Source organism: Eumetopias jubatus, unplaced genomic scaffold (assembly GCF_037043125.1).
Source record: "Eumetopias jubatus isolate StellerSeaLion01/CBP00866 unplaced genomic scaffold, mEumJub1_p1.0 scaffold_17, whole genome shotgun sequence".
NCBI classification, from domain to species: domain Eukaryota; kingdom Metazoa; phylum Chordata; class Mammalia; order Carnivora; family Otariidae; genus Eumetopias; species Eumetopias jubatus.
The window spans coordinates 73279445-73297959 of NW_028274823.1; the positions used below are offsets into that span (position 1 = coordinate 73279445).

The 18515-nt window shown below is 46.6% G+C and overlaps 1 protein-coding gene across 3 annotated transcripts in view; it reads right to left on the minus strand.

The window, feature by feature from the left end:
* SIPA1L2 (signal induced proliferation associated 1 like 2) overlaps window positions 1-18515 on the minus strand; it is a 104108-nt gene that overhangs the window by 30154 nt on the left and 55439 nt on the right. For 2 of the 3 annotated variants that reach the window (XM_088020193.1, XM_028104594.2), the window contains exons 9-13: window positions 10795-11052; window positions 8544-8627; window positions 6941-7041; window positions 6437-6540; window positions 4092-4480 (exon numbers count right to left, since the gene is read on the minus strand). In XM_088020193.1, coding sequence (XP_087876319.1) covers window positions 4092-4480; window positions 6437-6540; window positions 6941-7041; window positions 8544-8627; window positions 10795-11052 — 936 coding nt within the window. Of the gene's footprint in view, window positions 1-4091; window positions 4481-6436; window positions 6541-6940; window positions 7042-8543; window positions 8640-10794; window positions 11053-18515 lie in introns of all 3 variants that reach the window. The other variant, XM_088020192.1, reaches the window with a different exon arrangement.

The window sequence follows — 18515 nt, forward strand, 5'->3', positions numbered from 1 at the left end:
TCCAAGAACAAATTTACTGAATCGATTTGATGAGCAATATGGCAAAACTCTATGCTTAGCAGCAGTAACATCATTATAAAAGTTTTCTCTGAAATGGGTAAATATTCTAGAATGTTGGGAGTAAGCTTTTTGTGAATCCTTCCCTTCTAGACTAAAGTTCTTATTTTCCAGTTTCACCTCCAACTTCCAATCACTGCTACTAAGAAAAGGGTATGAATAATGATAAACAAGAGATAATACGAGCCAATTTGCAGAAGAGTCCAGAACAGGAAATTATTATTTTCTGCAGTTGATTCATTTCACTTTGCAAAACCTTGGTCAGGCTGATACGGATCCTACTCTGTGTTCTGAGCTCTTACCTAAGTGCCCTGCCCTCGCATAAAGAAAAAAAAAAGGGGGGGTGCGGGGGGCTGCTGAACTAAAGGTCTGAGCAGCAGAGACAGCAGGCTGCATCCTGCTTGTCTGCTTGTCCTGCTTTCTGGATGACTCCCACGTACCCCTCCACCTGCCACAGAAGCTTGTCTTAAAGAGTTTTAAGTCCTCCGTCTCTCTCAGCCCAGTCCTGAAATCCTACCACATATACAACTCCATGCTTGCTTTCCTCCTGGACGGCTGCTGGGGAGCAAGCGTGTGGGTGCTGGGGCTGGCGGAGCTGGCAGTGCAGGAGCCAAATCTGAGTATGAAGAGCATGCCATGCACTGATCTGGGCTCCTGAAAATCAGACCTGGGAACGGCTGATGCCACGTGACTCCTACTTTTCCAGAAGAAACCCCCCAGTGGGTTTATGAACTCAGTCGGTAAGCATTTACCAAGCACTCTGCCTATATGCCCTCCCTCGTGTCCCAAGGAGTCCAAGGCCCACCATGTGCAGAGAAGCGCACTAAGTTCTGTGGATACACAATGAACAGGACAGGTCAAGTGCCTTCCAGCCTCCGGACGCTCCGGTGAAGGGAGGTACCAGTGAGCTACAGTTGTATACGGAGAGATGCACGGAAAGCACAAACCACTTCAGCCAGGGGTGAGTGCTAACCAGAAAGTAAAACAGGGGATGGGATCCAGAGTGCGTGGGGGCCAGGGTGTGACCGCAGCCAGGACAGTCAGCCCTGGTGTCAGCCCCTACAATGAGTTCGTTCCGCTCCTTGTGCTACCTGGGCTACTCCCGGTCACATCCCAGACCCTCGGGCACTGGGCCTCAGCTCCCAGGTGACCACACATCAGCTGGAACAGAGACAGGAGAGGAATGCAGGGGGCTGGTGATTCTGTCATCGCAGACATGCTGGCCCTTCAGGGTCTAGAGAATCTGACAGAGGCTTTCATGAGCAAAATTCCTTTTACCTCCACCTGCAGAGATTTTAAATCTTAGTGTAAATATTTTAAAGGTAAAGTATCAATCTATTTAATACTTAAAGTATTTCAAGATAAAATACTTATATTTTATACATACATAAATATAACAATCTTTAAGAATTTTAAGTATTTTAAAAACTTCAAAATATTTTAAGTTTTATTTTCTCTAGTTCTCCTGCCCAGGTCAAAGGGCAGAAGGAAGTATTCAAAAGACTCAATTTAATGACTGAATTTCATACTGACCAAAAGCCTACAGCGTAAGTTGAAACGTGGCTTCAAAGTCACCATCCACTAAGAACCACAAGAAAACCCCAGCCAGGTGGTAAAGGATTCCAGTCCCTCAACATACATCATTTCCACAACAGCTGTGCACACATTCAGCTTAAAGTGGTAGAAAAAAGTAAAATCAATCAGAAATTCAATCTCCCACTTTTATATACTTTCTAATAGCCTCACCCATTAAATTAATGAATGGTTAAGGTATTCAAGAAAACCCACTTCAAATGCCTATAAATATCCCTACCTCTATTTATAAACGAATGTGCTCTCAAAGCGGCCTTCCAGAAATTTTCCTCAGGAGCGCTACAAAATTCTATTTGTGATGCCCATTACATTTGTCCAACAAGGTCTCCTGAAGTCAGCTGTTTCACAAAACTTGCAAACTCTGAACAAGACATTAGGAGGGTATAAAATCCCAAGATGATTTCTATAGTATACCCAGTTTTCAACTGTCCTGGAAGTTGGATAGGAATAACGCAGGTAACCGAAGTCCCTGCTGATATGTCTGTGTTATATCAGTTATTTATCACTAAACATATTTTAAGTCAAATTATTAAAGAGACCTGGTCAACGGTAGTAAGAACATCTATTTTTGAAAATAATCTCCCTATCCTATGCTCCCTCTGCCCCAACAGAGTGCAGGTGGACCCTTAGGGTTCCCCTGTCTGGCAACCACTCCCCCTTTTCCTGGTGAAACAATACCCTGATTTTCTTCTGGGGAAGCAGCTGTCTTCACTGCCCCTCAGCCACATGGTTCAGTGGGAGTGTGTGGGGGGCTGGGGACCGGCCCTAGCGGAGGGGGGGGCACTGCCTGCCTCAGACAGCGGTGCCCCCTACCACAGCGGTAAAGCCAAGAGACATGAGGTGATAATGTGGAGATGGGGGTGCCAGAGTTTTTGCCGAATCTAGAGAAGAACCACACTTTCTTCCTGTGGACACTGGAGCATGGGCTCGGGGGGGACTGCAGGTGACATGGCCGTTTTCAAACAAGAGGGGCCCCCTGAGATTTTGGGGGCTATCATGTGGAGCTTAAAGATGGAGGTTGACCCAGTCTTGGGTGGTATCATGGAGCTGCAAGCAGAAGAACCCTGACAGTTCTGGCCTTTTCAGTCACAGGAGCCAAAATACTGCCTTTGACGTGTGAACAGGTTAGTGGGGAGTTTGACTTATAACGTAAACACCTTCTAGTGACACGAACAGTAACTAAGACACTGATAAAGGTGTGAGACACAGGACAAGAAAAGTGGAACAGCAGCAGTGAGTATGTGCACGCGTGTGCAAGGCTCACAGAGATAATCTTGCACAACTTCCAGGGGAGGGAGCCTTAATGTTCTGCACACCGGCTTTGAGAATGGGATCAGCGGCTCTGCCTGCTGACTGCACAGGGGGTTGCCCAACGTGGCTTCAAGCTGAGACCCCGTGAAGTCCCCACCCCTGGCGGTGGCCATGGGAGGAAGGCAGAAGGTCCGGGGGCAGCAGTGGTCTTGAGAAGACCTCTGGGGAAAAGCCTGACAGTAACTGGGAGCTGAGTTAGGAAGCCTTGCAGACAAGAAAGGAAATTAGGGTGGTTGGTGTGTAGGGGTTAAATTCTGTCTACTACCTGAACAAACAGATTTTCGTCTCATCTCTGACAGCAGAAATCACAAATCATAGGCGTTTTAAAACTGCTGTACAGACCCACATCACGTAAGAGTTTAAAACTACTTGTAACTGTGTATTAAACACCTGCACTTCGAATACAATTCCTTTAAATTTAGCGAGTCTTTATTAAAAAGAAATCGAACTGGGGTGCCTGGGTGGCTCAGTTGCTAAGCATCTGCCTTTGGCTCAGGTCATGATCCCGGGTCCTGGGATTGAGCCCCACGTCTGGCTCCCTGCTCAGCAGGAAGCCTGTTTCTCCCTCTCCCACTCCCCCTGCTTGTGTTCCCTCTCTCGCTGTCTCTCTCTGTCAAAAAATAAAAAAAATCTTTAAAAACAAAAAATAAAAAATAAAAAGAAATTGAACTGATAATCTGAATGTACTCTCTGACCTCGGGTCCCCCCTTCTGTAAGGGGGGCCTTCAGAACATGGAAGCCGCGGGCACTGCCTTCATCGGGGAGAGCTATGCACAGACAATGCAGGGCGCCCCCCCAATACTGGGCGCTCCAACCTGAGTACTGTCCAGCTTCTGTCCACTTCTCCTAATAATCTAGGAACAGATTAAACGGGGAAAGAGAGGTCAGTGGCCTGACTCAAGCAATTAATATCTGTGTGCAGTTCTCTGTCGAGTTAAAAGAGGAGGTAAAGTTACCAGCCACGCAAGTGACTTCCCGATGTGCAAATTTCACAGACTTCCGAAACAAGCACTTCACCCAAAGTCAGGTGGCTGGGCGGCCAGGTGAAAAGCCACCTCGCTGCTCCCGCTTCAGGCCCCTCCCCGACCCCCACGGGACCCGGGGGGCACCCGTCGGGCTGGGGCACTGACCTGGAATGAGACGAGATCTCGCTGAGGTCACCCATGCTGCCGTCGGCCGCGCTGCCTGCCGAGATGGCCGGCGCGTAGCTGTGCACCGTGAACATCTTCGCCTGCTCGTCGTCGGGCCCCGAGATGTCGGCCGAGTCGGCCCACTGCTCGGCGCGGCTGTGGATCACCGACCTGCTGCCCGCCAGGTGCACGGGGCCCAGGACTGCGGCGGGCATGCAGGGGGCCGTGTCGATGCCGCTGTCCGTGGAGGCCCCCTTGATGTAGGTCAGCCCCAGCAGCTCTGGGTCCATCAGGTCCCCAGACCCAAAATGCTTGTCGTCGCTGTTGCTGGACGTGTTACTTGAGAGCGTGTTGCTGCTGGAGTGACTGGAGCAACTTTTGTCTCCAATCTTGGGAAGAGAGAAATGGGAAGGCTTCAGACAGAGCCCATACTTTGCTTCTTTATGAAGACGATTAGTCTCACCCAAATGCACAAAGCTACAGACCAGATGATCGCCCCTGAACCCTTTCTACTCGCTCTTCAACGTGAGGCAAGGAGAGAATTCGCTTAAAAAAAAAAAAATCTGATTTGATGCAGAAGTCCCAGATTCATAATTCCTCTCACAATTCATTTTAAGTTAAATGGATCTTCTCAAGCCCAAGCCTCTGTTCAATTATTCGTGCCCACAGCACGGAAGTATTACCACGGTGTCACTAACCAGAAAATAATCAACACATGTTATACAGACTGGGAAAGCACATGGAAAATTACATAAAGCCTTTCACCAAGAAAATTCTCCTGTGACAAATTACGGTGCCAGCCCTGGGTGTGGGCGGATGACTTGGGTTTGAATCACAGCAGCATGATATTGTCCCATCACTTAGCCCCTCTCCGTGCTCCTAACACTGAGCTCGGATGATGAGTATGTGGACCCAGCAAGATAATACACTGTAATGTCCTGCAGCTGCACAGCGCAATGTAAGTGTAAGTGACTTCTCTGAGAGAGCCCGTCACCAGGTGCCCCAGGTGCTAGTGGGCAGGGGCTCTCTTTGCGGTCCCTGGAAGAGAAAAGATGTCCCCATGTGACTGAGGCGCCCCTACAGACATGGCTCCTCTGCATAGCCTGGGAACACCAACAAGGCCTGAAGCACCAGCGAAGGGTGGAATCATGAAGACAAGTCCATGCCCAGATCTACCGTAAAGTGGCTTGGCTTTTCTCCTTCATGCCACCCCACCAGCTCCTCACACACACCCACCTGCCCTTGACCTTTCAGCACACTGATACTCTTCGGGTCTACTCCTACCCCTGCCTTCCTTTGTTTAAACCACCGTTAGAGATTTGTGAAGGTGGAATTCTACGGATACTGTTAGGCTGAACCCAAAACAAAGTCCTGACAGCGCTAAGGGAAGAAATGTCACATGTGTTCCCGAGCCCCCCCCCCCACCCTGCGTAAAGCTCGCCAAGGACTCCTGAAGAGGGAAAAAGCAACTAAGTCAGGAAATGGTAAAATTTCTTCACCTGCAAGTTTTCAAAACTAAGTTACTTTAAAATGTTGGCTTTAGGGCGCCTGGGTGGCTCAGTTGGTTAAGCGTCTGCCTTCGGCTCAGGTCGTGATCCCAGGGTCCTGGGATGGAGTCCCGCATCGGGCTCCCTGCTCGGCGGGGAGCCTACTTCTCCTTCTCACTCTCCCTCTGTGCTCCCCCGCTCTCTCTCTCAAATAAATACATAAAATCTTTAAAATAAATCAAAGTAAAATGTCGGCTTTATGTGGCAACGACCCACAATTCATGTTTTCACGTTCGACAGAAAGTTCTGCTTCATCGAGCGATGGTGGCCTGTAAGGCTCACCCAGCGGGTGAAGAGGAAATGAACAGCAAATGAAACACCACGTACAAATGACCGAGAGCCACGTGCTGGGTGTGGTGGGAGCACTGCCCGCAGGTTAGTTAGCAGCCGCTAGCGTTACCGGGAACCATCCGGAACTGCACAGTAAGTGGCCGGCTATGCGCAGAGCCGCTCTGACCACACACGCCGCTTCACAGTTTCTGGCCATGCCCACTAGCTAATGCCCACAAGGAGGTGAATAGTTCACAGATAAAAACAGGATTGTGATTTAGTAACTATTACACTGGGCATCAGGGATCAAAAAGGCCGAGGAAAGAATCTTGGCTTTGCCAGTAATTTACTGTGTGACCTTTCTTTAGGGTTCTTTATAAACCAAGGAGAGGAGAAAAAAGGAACTTACCTTCTTTATTCATTTTTACCTCGCCCCCACTGAGAGTCCCTGGCAGAACCGCTAATGCTGTGTGCTGAGATGCCTCGGGACGGCTGTGCGAGAGGTCAGCCCGCGAATGAAGGACTTACGTGGGAAAGCTTATTGGGGGAGTCCTTGCAACTTCCATCCTTCGGCAGGGCTCTTTCTTTGTAGGAACTCAGGACCTTGGAGGGCGGGCCATGCCATTTGGTTTCTGTCACATAAAGAAGAGAAGAGTTGAATATCTAATTTCTAGTGTTACCAAAAGAGCAAAGCAAACACAGAAGCAGGACAACAAAATGGTCTGGTAGAAATGAACAGGACTGTGGTCCTGGAACTTTCTGGTCTCCCCAGACTCTAATAAGAGTCCATGGAACAACTACCATAAAGCTAATGTTCCATTTCCGTGGGCACCACAAGTACCGTGGCCAATGACCGTGTCCCCAGCGACACTGGGAGACCCAGCCGACCACATGGGCATTGTCACAGGATGGTGCTCACCCATGGGATGAACGCACGAATGAATGAATGAATGAATGAATGGACAAGGGATGGGAGAAAAGAGGGAGCAGAACGGAAGGGCTGGCCAATTGACCAGCCGCATGTCTCATTACCCAGGTGCCTGCTTCCTTCCAGGCTGTCCTCCCGCTCCCTGGCTCCTTCACACTCCAAAGGGCCCGCGCCCTGGTGCTCGAGCAGCAGAGGAGAGTGGCATCTGCAAAGAGCACAGAGCTGAGTGACCTGCTGGCCAGGCCCCCCCTCGCACACCCGCCGTGCGTGCTGCTCCCACACGGCCCATCCCGGGAAAACCCCCCCGAGGCTGCTTCCAGCAACTGGAAACGCCGCTGTCTGCCGGCCCAGCCCTGCCAGAGAAGCTTCAAGCACCTGGACTCGGGGACTCTCGTTTCCCCACTGGCTCAACAGAGGCACCTGGATGACCGCCATTTACAGACACAAAAGGGCTGCCGAAGCCAGGAGGCTGGAGGACTGTCCAGGGTCAGAGAAGCTGTCCCCAAGAAGCCGAGGAGGGGCTCACTGCTTTTGTTTCATTTCGTTTTGTTTTCTCTTGTGCTGAGAGTACAAGGCGCTGATACTTCACGTCAACTTTTTTAAGGAAAAGAAAGTAAGATGGACCGGCTCGAGACTACCTCTAGGTGGACTCTTTTAGGAAAACCCCACAGATGACAATAAAATCTTACAAAAGAAAGAAATCCCAGGAATGTTCTTCCTGCTACCAAGTGATTTCTTACTTATAGGATTCTGTGACAGATCCCGGTTTGCAGAAAAAGCCAGAAATGGCTTTTCCACTGATTAAAAAAAAAAAAAAAAATCCCCTCTACTTTTCAAATGCAACTCGATTGAGAAAAATGTCTTTAAGTTCAAGAACTCCATCTATTACCTAAGGTAGGGAACACATGTAACTCTGACTGCCAACATCTACTTCTAAGCCCAGACCAGAAGGCAGTGGGTTTCAGGGAGAGATGTTTCCCTCTGCACCTGTGAGAGCAGTAACAGAAAGCCGCTGTTCCCCCAGGGAGACCCTTCTCGTCTGACCTGGCCATTCTCTCATCTCCAGATTCAATTAAGAGCAATACAGGCAAACGATGTTGCCAGGAGCACCTTTTCCTCCCGTGAATTGTGAATGTTTCCCCTGAGTTTCTGCAGCTGTCAATTCAGCATCTGTGTGTCCCCAGGAATCCTCGGGGCTACCTGACCTGCCAGCCCTTGGAGGCGACACTCGCGCACACACTCCAAGGGACAGTCCTCAGCCCGATGTGTGAGGTGCCCTTGTACTGTTCTCAAACAGGAGGCAGGAAAAGACTGCCAAATGCTAAAGCTGCTTCTCCGACTTGGGGCTGTGTTTCGGAGAAGACGCATTTCCCAGAGAGGCTGGGAATTTACTCCTCAAGGGCAATTTAAGCGAGGCGAAGACTGCCAAGGGCTACTGCCTGTAGAGTCCCCACATCCTTCATTTTCACAAAGACTTTCCTAATTAAAATGAGAAAACAGGCAAGCTCCGAATATGCACAAATGAGCTCCACTTACATAGAAATGATGAGCGTTCGGGCCTGGACAAGTGACTTATTAAAAGCCTGTCTGGCATTTTTACATCCCCCAAATGGCCTCGTACATAGCAGGCACACAGTCAATGCTTCTGTGCGAGTCCCTGACCAGGTCCCTCCCAGGGGCCAGCAATGAGGGAAGACTGAGTAGTACCCGTCATACGCCGCTTGTGGTCTCCAGGGTCCGCTGCCGCCAGGCCCGGGGTCGCTGGAGGATGACTGGTTGCTGGGTGAACTTCTGAAATGGTGACTAGAATTATTAACAGGGCACCGAGGTATCTGCGGGGCGCTGACATTGGGACCTGGCCCGTTTCGTTTCACCAATGAATTCATTTTACAATGACAAAGAAAAGGAAGAAATACACATCGCAGAGTGAAACAGAATGAACTGTGGACAAAGAGACCAAGAATGGGTGATGCCAGAGTCATCGAGTGGCTCATGGTTGGCAGTTTATTACAGGAAAGAGATGTAGCAGGAATAAGCCTTCACCATCTGAAGATTTTAAAGCACAGTAATGACTCCAGTGAAGTATGGAAGGACCACAATAGAAGCCACCAGAATACAGAATTATGAAAACATTACTACTACTTGTTCAATGAAAACTTAATGCAAGGCATGTTCTGGTCCTGTATTTAAAACCTATGCAGAGAGAGAACTCTAAATTTGTCAAAACCATTTATTTTCACACATCTATTGGATGCAATCCTATTTATTTCAGACACACAAAAATAAGTAATACTCATGAGAATGCACTTGATAAAGATGTGCTTGCCAAGTTTCCATTTTGCTGCTAGAACCCTCCAGGTCTTTTTTTTCCCCCTATAATTTACTAAATTTTACTTTATTTTATTTTTTTAAAGGTTTTATTTATTTATTTGACAGAGAGAGACATAGCGAGAGAGGGAACACAAGCAGGGGGAGCGGGAGAGGGAGAAGCAGGCTCTTCGCGGAGCAGGGAGCCTGATGTGGGGCTCGATCCCAGGACCCCGGGATCATGACCTGAGCTGAAGGCAGACGCTTAACGACTGAGCCACCCAGGCGCCCGAAATTTTACTTTAATAAGGGAGGCTCTTGCAGACCCCAGAGACCCCTTCCCTTCTACCTGGGTTACCACGTGCCCTTCTTTAAATATGGGGCGTTTATAAACTCAGCGGACCTCTGAGGAAGGAGACCCAGAGCCAAGATAATTTAATGTCAAATTAAAGGAACACTGTTTCTGCATTCAACCTCTAAAGAATAAACTGGAGAAAGCAGAGAAAGACCTCATGTTTTAATCTTACCAACTATCAGCAATACTTATATAGGCCTACTACATGCCAGGAATGGTTCTGAGCAGTTTGCAAATACTGATGGAGTCCATCTTCATAAGGCCTGCAGAGGTCTCTATTATTACTAAGTTTATTGTTCAGACGAGGAAATTGGAGGTGGGAGAGGATGCTCGAGGTGAGCATACATAGGTAAGCAGCCTGGCTCAGCACCCTTGCCTCCAACACTCTATTAGACCAGAGAGCCTGGCAAACCAGTTTGAGGAAACTCATGGTGTCTCCATGGCCCATAAGTTATGAAAAAATGAAAACAAAAGCAGTAGAAATGAACAACAAAACAAATTTACCGTTTTGTTCACTTAAAACTACCTAATGCGAGTTATGTACCCCAAATTCTCGCCAGCCACTGAGGCCACAGATGCACTTTTAAACAAGTGTATTCTCTCATTGAAAAATTAATTTTGGGGGTGCCTGAATGGCTCAGCCAGTTGAGCGTCCCACTCTTGGTTTTGGCTCAGGTCATGAACTCATGAGTTGTAAGATCAAGCCCCGTGTCAGGCTCCCTGCTCAGTGGGGAGTCTGCTTGAAGATTCTCTCCCTTTGCCCATCTCCCCAGTCTCTCTCTCTCTAAAATAAATAGATAAATCTTTAAAAAAAAAAAAAAAGAAAAATTAATTTTCAACCTTAACTCAGTTTGCTTAAAATAAGAAAAAAAAAGCAAGGACATGCTAATGATCTTGGGACCTCTTAAAATACCATACACATTAGGATGATGGGATTTAGTCACTGGTTTTGCAGTTTTATTTATACTCAAGACTGCTTGCATTTACCTAGAGGCTCATGAAGAATCCCTTCTCGGGTGTCTTGCCCAAGACGGTGGAGGGAGCGAGGTGACCAGGAGGACTAGGGGAGGGTGGGTCTGGGGTAGGACCTACATGGTTCGAGCAGCACCACTGGGTGAGGCGTGGGGCAGATCCCACGCGCCACCGCATCTGGGGCCTGCCCTATGGCCCCACCTGCCAACTGGTGCAGAATAAGCTGACTTAGTAACAAGCTAAATAAGAAGGTCCCCCCTGTAATGTCAAGTTCTAACCCTAGGATTTTGCAAGGGCCGTCCCGGAGGAAAGGCGCAGCCTCACCTGGTGCCATCGGGCAGCTTCCGGTCGAAGGAGGTGCTTCGAGGGATGGCAGCCTGGGCCTGCTGTAGCAGCTGCTGACACTGCAGTCGGTCGGGTGTGCCGGGGACCGGGGAGGCCCGGGCCAGGGGCTGCAGGGCCGGGGTGGGCACACGGTGCCATGTGGTGTTCCTCCGGAAAGGCGTTTTGTACTCACACGGGGTGCCTTCACTGTCCAGCTTGTATTCCACCATGGGGATCCGGCAGAGCTCTGAACACCCTCTGTTGGGCCAAGAAGAGCGGGTTAAGTAGGGAGGCTCAGTGCCAAGCCATCAGCATGCCTGCTCATGGTTTCCAGACAACGGAGGAGAGCCATCCACCCCCAGGAGCATCCCTGGCTTATAGGGACTCATTCCATGACCCAGTGGGAACCAGTAGCATCCAGTATCACGCTTGTGGCTCTGGTTAATCGACAGATATTGCTTTAGGCATTACGTGCCTATATCCTGTCTCTCTGGGTCATTTGCAAACTTCTTAGACCCGAATATATCTTTATCCAATTTGCATACGTGGAATCATACACATTGAACATGGGGAAATAAATACACTTGAACAGATTAAAAATGCCTCATATGAAATCTGAACAGATTCAAAAGAAGTACAGTTATATAACTAGGAATTAGTCACAGGTCACCTTTTCTATGGAGTCTGAGAAAAGTGAAAAAACAAAATTAGTAAACGCTCTCACAGTCCAGGGGAAACCTGAGTGCCCATCCGGTCAAAGTAGGGTTCTTAGTTACCATGTTGCTCTCTTAAACTAGCGTTACAGTTCCCCAAATGTCATCTGCTGGAGTGCTCTCTCATGTGCTTAGGTGACCAGTCAGGAACGTAAGACCTGTTAGCCTCAAACTGTGATTTGAGCCAGACATCTCTCAAGTTTCTCATTAATTACACAGTGCAAATAGTACTATTAACCTGACCAAAGTCAGCCTGTGCAACCAGATGGCACGGTATGGCAAGGACACAGAAGACAGGCTAAGTTTCAAGTCTGAGTGCCAGGGCACATCATCCCAGTTTAGCATGTTCATAGAGCTGGTGCCTCTCCGTTCCAGAGTCCACAGAGAAACTTGCTAATATTCACCCCCTGAGAAATCCACTAGGGTAAGTCGTGGTTCTTTAAAAAGGAGACTTCCGTTCACAAGATGGTAGAGGAACATTTCGGCCTCTTTTCAAAATCATTATATAAGAATGAGGAGAACAAGGAACAGAAACAAACTTGACCACCTATAAAACTGGAGATAGTTGAAACTCTAAACCACGGCAATCACAGATGGAAGGCAAAACCCAAGGGTGTGCAGAGGGAAACAAGGAGAGACGAGACCACTCCCCTTAACACAACCTCGAAGGGGCACAGGGATGGGAAGCACCAGGCACTGCAGGAGTCAAAAGTGAGAAAGAAGGCTTAACAAGAGAGTCTTAAGTCTTTCTCTCTTAGAAAAGAGAGAACAAAGAAAAGTTGGACCCTGGGCACCATCAGCACCACATGGCAAAAGGGTCTAGTCAGGCAATAACGACCCCTGCCTCTAGGGGGCAGGAGCAATGGTCTGAGGAACTCCACCTGAAGGATCCAGACTCCAGGCACAGAGGAGAGCATGGCTGAAAACAAAAGGTTAAGTGAAAATCTCACTGGAAAATGAGACCCAGAGTCATTTCCCCTTCCTTCAAACCCAACTTCAGAATGCTGATCAGTCTACAAAGACCAACGAGGATCTTCCTCTGGTGAAAAGACAAGGAGATGTAATTAGACGTAAGCCACCCTATCACCCTGCAGTGAGGCTCACCAACCAACCATATCCTTAGAGAATAAGAAAACTTTTGAAATTTAAAAACATGATAGCTAAAATTCAAAATAAAAAAAGTCTACTAAGACTAAGGTAAACTGAGGAACTCTCCCAAAACATTAGAGGAGAGCAAGCATACAAAATTAAAGTTCGATCCAAGAAGTCTAATGTCTACCTAACAGAGGTACCAGAAAGAGAAGAGGGGGCAAAAGATGGGGAGGAAATTATTAAGAAGCCATACAGGAAAATCTCCATAACTAAAAGATAGGTAAAACCAGATTAAAAGGTCCACACAGTGCCCAGTGCATTGAGTGGAGAAAAGTCTATGTCAAGACATACATACTTACGTACGTAGGATGGAATGAAACTTTTGGAGGTGATGGTGTTGATTATGGTGAGGGTTCCATGGCTGTATACTTATCTCCAGACTCACTAAGCTGTGTGCATTAGATGTATACAGTTATGTCAGTCATACCTCAATAAGGTCTTTTTCAGACATCATGTGGAACTCGAACTCTTGGGTTACAGAGGAGATCCTGAGTTTCTGGGGGGACAGGAGATAGGGAAGGGGGGCCGGCCTCACACAAAGGGTCAGGGCACAGAACAGCTTCATTCTTCTCAGCAGCATCACTGGATCAAAGTTACTTCTCACCCATCAAATCAACAGTCGTTGGAGCTTGGGATGAAGAAACAGGTAGGAATATAACAATGGCCTGCTTTTGGGCTTGGGAAACCAAATGGATGGCTGGTGCTACCCTCTGAGAAGAGAAGAGGAGACTGAATAAACCATCCGAAAGAGACACTCACGCCTGTTTTAGTAAACGTTACTTCATCTTTTATTTTAACTTTTCTTCCCTCAAAGCAAAATTCATCTCCTACCTAGGCAAGGTGAAATTACCCTGGATTTCCTGAATGTGTTAGTTAAATGATTGGTCAACTCTGATAAGCCCAGATTTACACTGGATTGCATGACTATTATTATTATTATTATTTTATAAAATTCCAAGGCTCTACAACATTTACTCATGGACTTATACTGTTTCCAAGTGTTTTTCTCTTTAACTAGATGACACGTCCCCTGGGACTACGGATTCATCCATTCGACCAACAACCTAATTAGAAATCATAGATGTGGGATATGACAGTAATATCAAAATATCAAGAAAACCTGCTCTTGTCTTCCACCCTATTCAGTGCTCTAAGCAAGTCACTGGATAGTCAGGCGAACCCCGGGCTTTGGTCTCAAAGGCTGCAGGTGCCCGAAGAGTACAGGTCAGGGAATCCTTAAAGGCAGAGACCTATCCAAGTGAAGGGTCTTGGAATTATATTTGAATGAAAGGAACATGAACCTTGAATCTTGTGGACCAAAGGGCAACGTGTATCTCCAGTGCCTTTTTGGGTTCCTAGTTTACTGGACTAGGCTTAAAAGGAAGAGAAAGCAAAGAGAAGACAGATGGCTGAGGCGTGTGGAATATTTAATTCATGCTCATCAATTGTAGCCTTTAATAAGACGTTGTAATTTAGCTTGAATCTTTGAGGAAAAACATTATATAAATGCATAATCATGACTAATATTTTAGAGAGTGCTGACAAAAACGTGTGCAAACGCATGAGGTTGAGGGGAGATTCAGGGTGGAATTATTTCATTTCCAACCTTTTGCACAAAGTCATCTGTGAATGATCTTCTTAATACTAAAAACTGGAATTCTTTTGCCCTAATAAAGAACAGCTATTTTTGAAAGAATGGCTTTATTTGAAAATCAAAATTAATTTTGTGAGTATGTGACACTTTTATAGCAACTACTCTTATAAGCTAGGTTTCTGCTTTGTTTACTTCTAGGACTAAGCCATCAAATAAATACCACTAATTTTAACATACCATCAAACCTAGTCAAACATAGTTCTGTTCTAAGAAATGTCTGGAAGGACACAGACAGAAGATTCAACCAAGTTTCAGGGAAATAGGAAGAGGTCTAAAATAAGGTTGCTAATTAGCCTACAGCAGAGGTCCTCCTGCTGCAGTGAGTACGAGAAACTCCTCCTCCTCTGCACCTGTCCCTATCCCTGTCCCCGCACACACTCCTCTTGTCTCTGTGGCTAGTTCCAGCATAGGATGCCAGGCGAGATCTCTCCGCTCCTCTGAAGCATCAAGCCCTGAAACGGCACACAGCAAGGATTTCTGACCACCAGGTAAAGACCAACTGAAACCCAAAGACGAAATGCAAAAAAACCTAGCACAAAAAGACATTTCCCCCCAAAGTGAACTGCTAATCTTGTGTGTAACTGAAACAGGTTGTTGTTGTTGTTGTTGTTTTTAAGAAAAGACAAGCTTTTAGCTTCCTTGCATTAGTTACAAATTCAGACCTCACGGAGAAATGCCCTCGGCTTCCTTTCGACATACACCACATCAAGTCCACGAACGTGAACTGCATTTCTAGCTTCTGGCACACTTTTCACAGGTTGCCTGCCAACAAAGACACCGGACGATGTTAGAGACGGCTGTGGGGGTCGCTTACATGTGAGCATACTGATTTCCTCTTTGCGCAATAACAAATGTGCATGTCACCTATTTATGCTTCTAATTAACATGCCAGGTAGAGATCAATACACACTCCGCTTCGGGGTTAAAAATACATGTAACTGTTAACATTGCTTGTCTAGCCAGGAACTTCTCTGGGTCTAACACTGCTCTGTAGTATTAGAAGGAAGGCAAAAACATTCTCTGGACCAAAGTGGTCATAAAACGTGTGCTCACTGAACATGCGGTATTACAAAACTGCGAAACTGACAAGTATTACAAAACTGTGAAACTGATAAGCAGTTCCAATAGTTGGAGCCCTCAGAGCATCTTATATTTTACTGCTTTACTCTGCAGAATGCTACTCCTTGTCCTTCTGAACTTAGCACCGTGGGCTTTCTGGGATGGCTTATTCCTGGACCAGGGACACTCGTCTATGTCCTTGTATCCACACTCATCAGCGCTCTCCCTGCTTCCTGCAGCCTGAAGTGGTTTCCCACCGGCAGGGTCCTAGGGCAGGCAGCTGCTACTGCTTCCCAGCCTCCGGACACGGCAGGCAGGGAGGTGGTGCTCACTCAGGGGTCACAGTTACAGGCACCTGTCTGCACTGCCAAGCACCGCACTTATGCATCCCTAACTTTAGAGACACCCTGCAAGGTCCTCAATGGGCTTCCGCCCCCACAGACCGGTGTTTTTCAAATGACACCTCTAGTTTCCTGGAAGAACCCTCCATTAGCTGTCAGTCATTCAAGCATTCGAAGGCAGAATCACTGCTAGCCAGGCTGTGGTTCCTGTTCTGAAGGCTCACTGCCACCTTTGAGCCTATCAAGGCCATCACGGGTGGCTCACCCAGACCATCCTCAGCAGGATCCCTCCCCAGGAATCACAGTGTTCTCCATTGAAGACACAGTTTGGGCTCTTGGCTCAAAACCCAGAGCTGTCAACGTGTAAGAAACAGCACTGTCTCTTTGGACCCACGTTAAATCAGAGGAAGTATGCAAGCTTTTGGAAGCTCCAGCTTCACAAGAAAGAAGTCAGTTACAAATAGATACTACTATTTTTTTTCCTTTTATAAAACAGAAGAAGCTAATATTAAACAGCAAAAGGTACATCAGTATTCATGAACGTTCCTCCCAGATAATATGTAGATGTGTGGAACTATAGAATGGCAAAGTTTATATAATAATCAGAACTGCAGAAAATTTTAGAGCTGTAAAATTCCCTTTACTTATAGAACAATACATCATTATCCTGTGACTTCCCTTCTTTTTTTTTTCTTTTTAAAGAGTTTATTTATTTGAGAGAGAACGGGAGAGAGCACAAGCAGGAGGAGCGGCAGGCAGAGGGAGAAGCAGACCCCCGCTGAGCAGGGAGCCTGATGCGGGGCTCGATCCCAGGACCCTGGGATCATGACCTGAGCCGAAGGCAGATGCTTAACCGACTGAGCCACCCAGGTGCTCCTGTTACTTTCTTTCTTATATGAAAGTAGGACACATGAGATTATGTCACTTCAAAACTAGGAAGGCGGAAGAGTTCTACGGGATGGTAACCAGGGAGAATACTTTTGGAAAGAGGCAACATGAAACCAAAAACCTAGAAAATTGAGAAGATTGAAAGAAACAAGTTATATTCTATGAAAAAAAGAAAAAGGAAGAAGCAAAAGAAAAAGGCAGTTGGACATGTTAGCTGGATCTCCACCACCAGGTAAACCATGGACCTCGCAGCCGGGGCTCAATCCCATAATTTTAACTTGCATTTACTGTACTCTGAGACTGCTGATGGGTTTTATTTTTCTTGGCTGCATCACAGAGAACCTTTAACTGAACCCAATAATTGACCATAAAGCCTTACAACATACTGTCATGCTATCCTTGACTTCCAATCCACCACTCACCTTGTATGGCACGGTTTTCCATACACACCACAGCTTTTCAATGTCACAAAAATGTTTGAGGGGGTACAAAGGAAATCTCCCCCCTTGAGAAGAAGGCTCAGACAGGTTGGAAAGTCGATACAACCAATCAGGGACAGGTTCACGGCTGGAACCGACTGCTAGCTCAGCATTCTTTCCAAAACACTTTGCCATCTCCTTAAGAGAACTATCAAAGAATCAGTGATGTGGCCCACATCATGTCAGAGTTTCCACAAGGAGCTAAGAGAATCTTTGGGAAGAAAGGCGGATAGATCCCCTCAAATGAACTACCTGCTTCTTTTATATTATGCACTTTGTAATGAACCTTTTTATAGCCCTAGGGATTGAAGTAATCACTGATATTTTAATCATTTTAATGTCTGTTATGCTAATAGCCTGCTAAGAGCTAAAAGACTCTTTCCAAATCATCCAACAAGGTGACAGGGGTAATTGACGCTCATTCCCTTAAATCACAAACTCTTTCTTTCTGTTGCATAAAAAAATCAAAAGCTTCCAACAGGGAGATAACCACATAGCATAACTTAACTGTAAAGGTTAGGTCAGTGTCATATATGAAATAGGTACTACATGAAATATTAATCCACTTTTCTACATATTTCCTTAATTTATTTAGAAATAGGCATCTAGACGATACATAGAAAAAGACGCATCTAGACCATAAACCCACTTGACCAAGCCCTTCGAACAAAGGTCTTGACTTGAAAAGTTGTGTGTCATCCTAAATGGGGAGTGAGGCTATCTGGTACTGAATAATTCATCAGCTTGCACCCCTCTCCTTCCTCAACAGCCACAGGGACAACTGAGTCTTCCCCTACTGTACACCCAGCACACCACTCAACTTAAAACACGGGCTCAGAAAGTTCTTCAGGAAGCCAACCTCCTTCCTTTTTCTTCATAGAAAGCTTGAGACCAGAAATAACCTTTCACTGCATTACATCCTTCAAAGTTAAAAGCAGAAGATTCCCAATAGCTATTTGATGCCCGATTTTTGATGAATGGATTTCCATGAAAGAGAATGCCCATTATCCTAGCATGGTATACTTGTCACACAAGCACCTGTTATTTGCCTAACAGAACGCTCACCCTCAAGCTCACCGCCACCCTCTGAGCTCCTGTTACAATGTCAGCGGCGTTACAGCATTTCAAACTGCTAAAAAGGTAGCAGCACCAAAGCTAGATGATTGACTGCAGAAGGTGGAGCATTTTCTGCACTGAGGTACTTAGTATCAAGTAAGAAATTGTTGCCATGGTTTGAGAAAACCATTTCTGAATGGGAAACCTGTATTTTAGAATGCCAAGTAAACAAATGAAGAGTCCACGGAAGTAAAGATGATGTCTGTCCTCCCCACCTGCATAGCCTCAGTGCCCTGCACAGTTTGGACGCAAACCAGTTAAGGGTTAACAAAATGACTGAATGAGTAAACACAAGGCCAGCACCTTTTTGTTCCTTCTG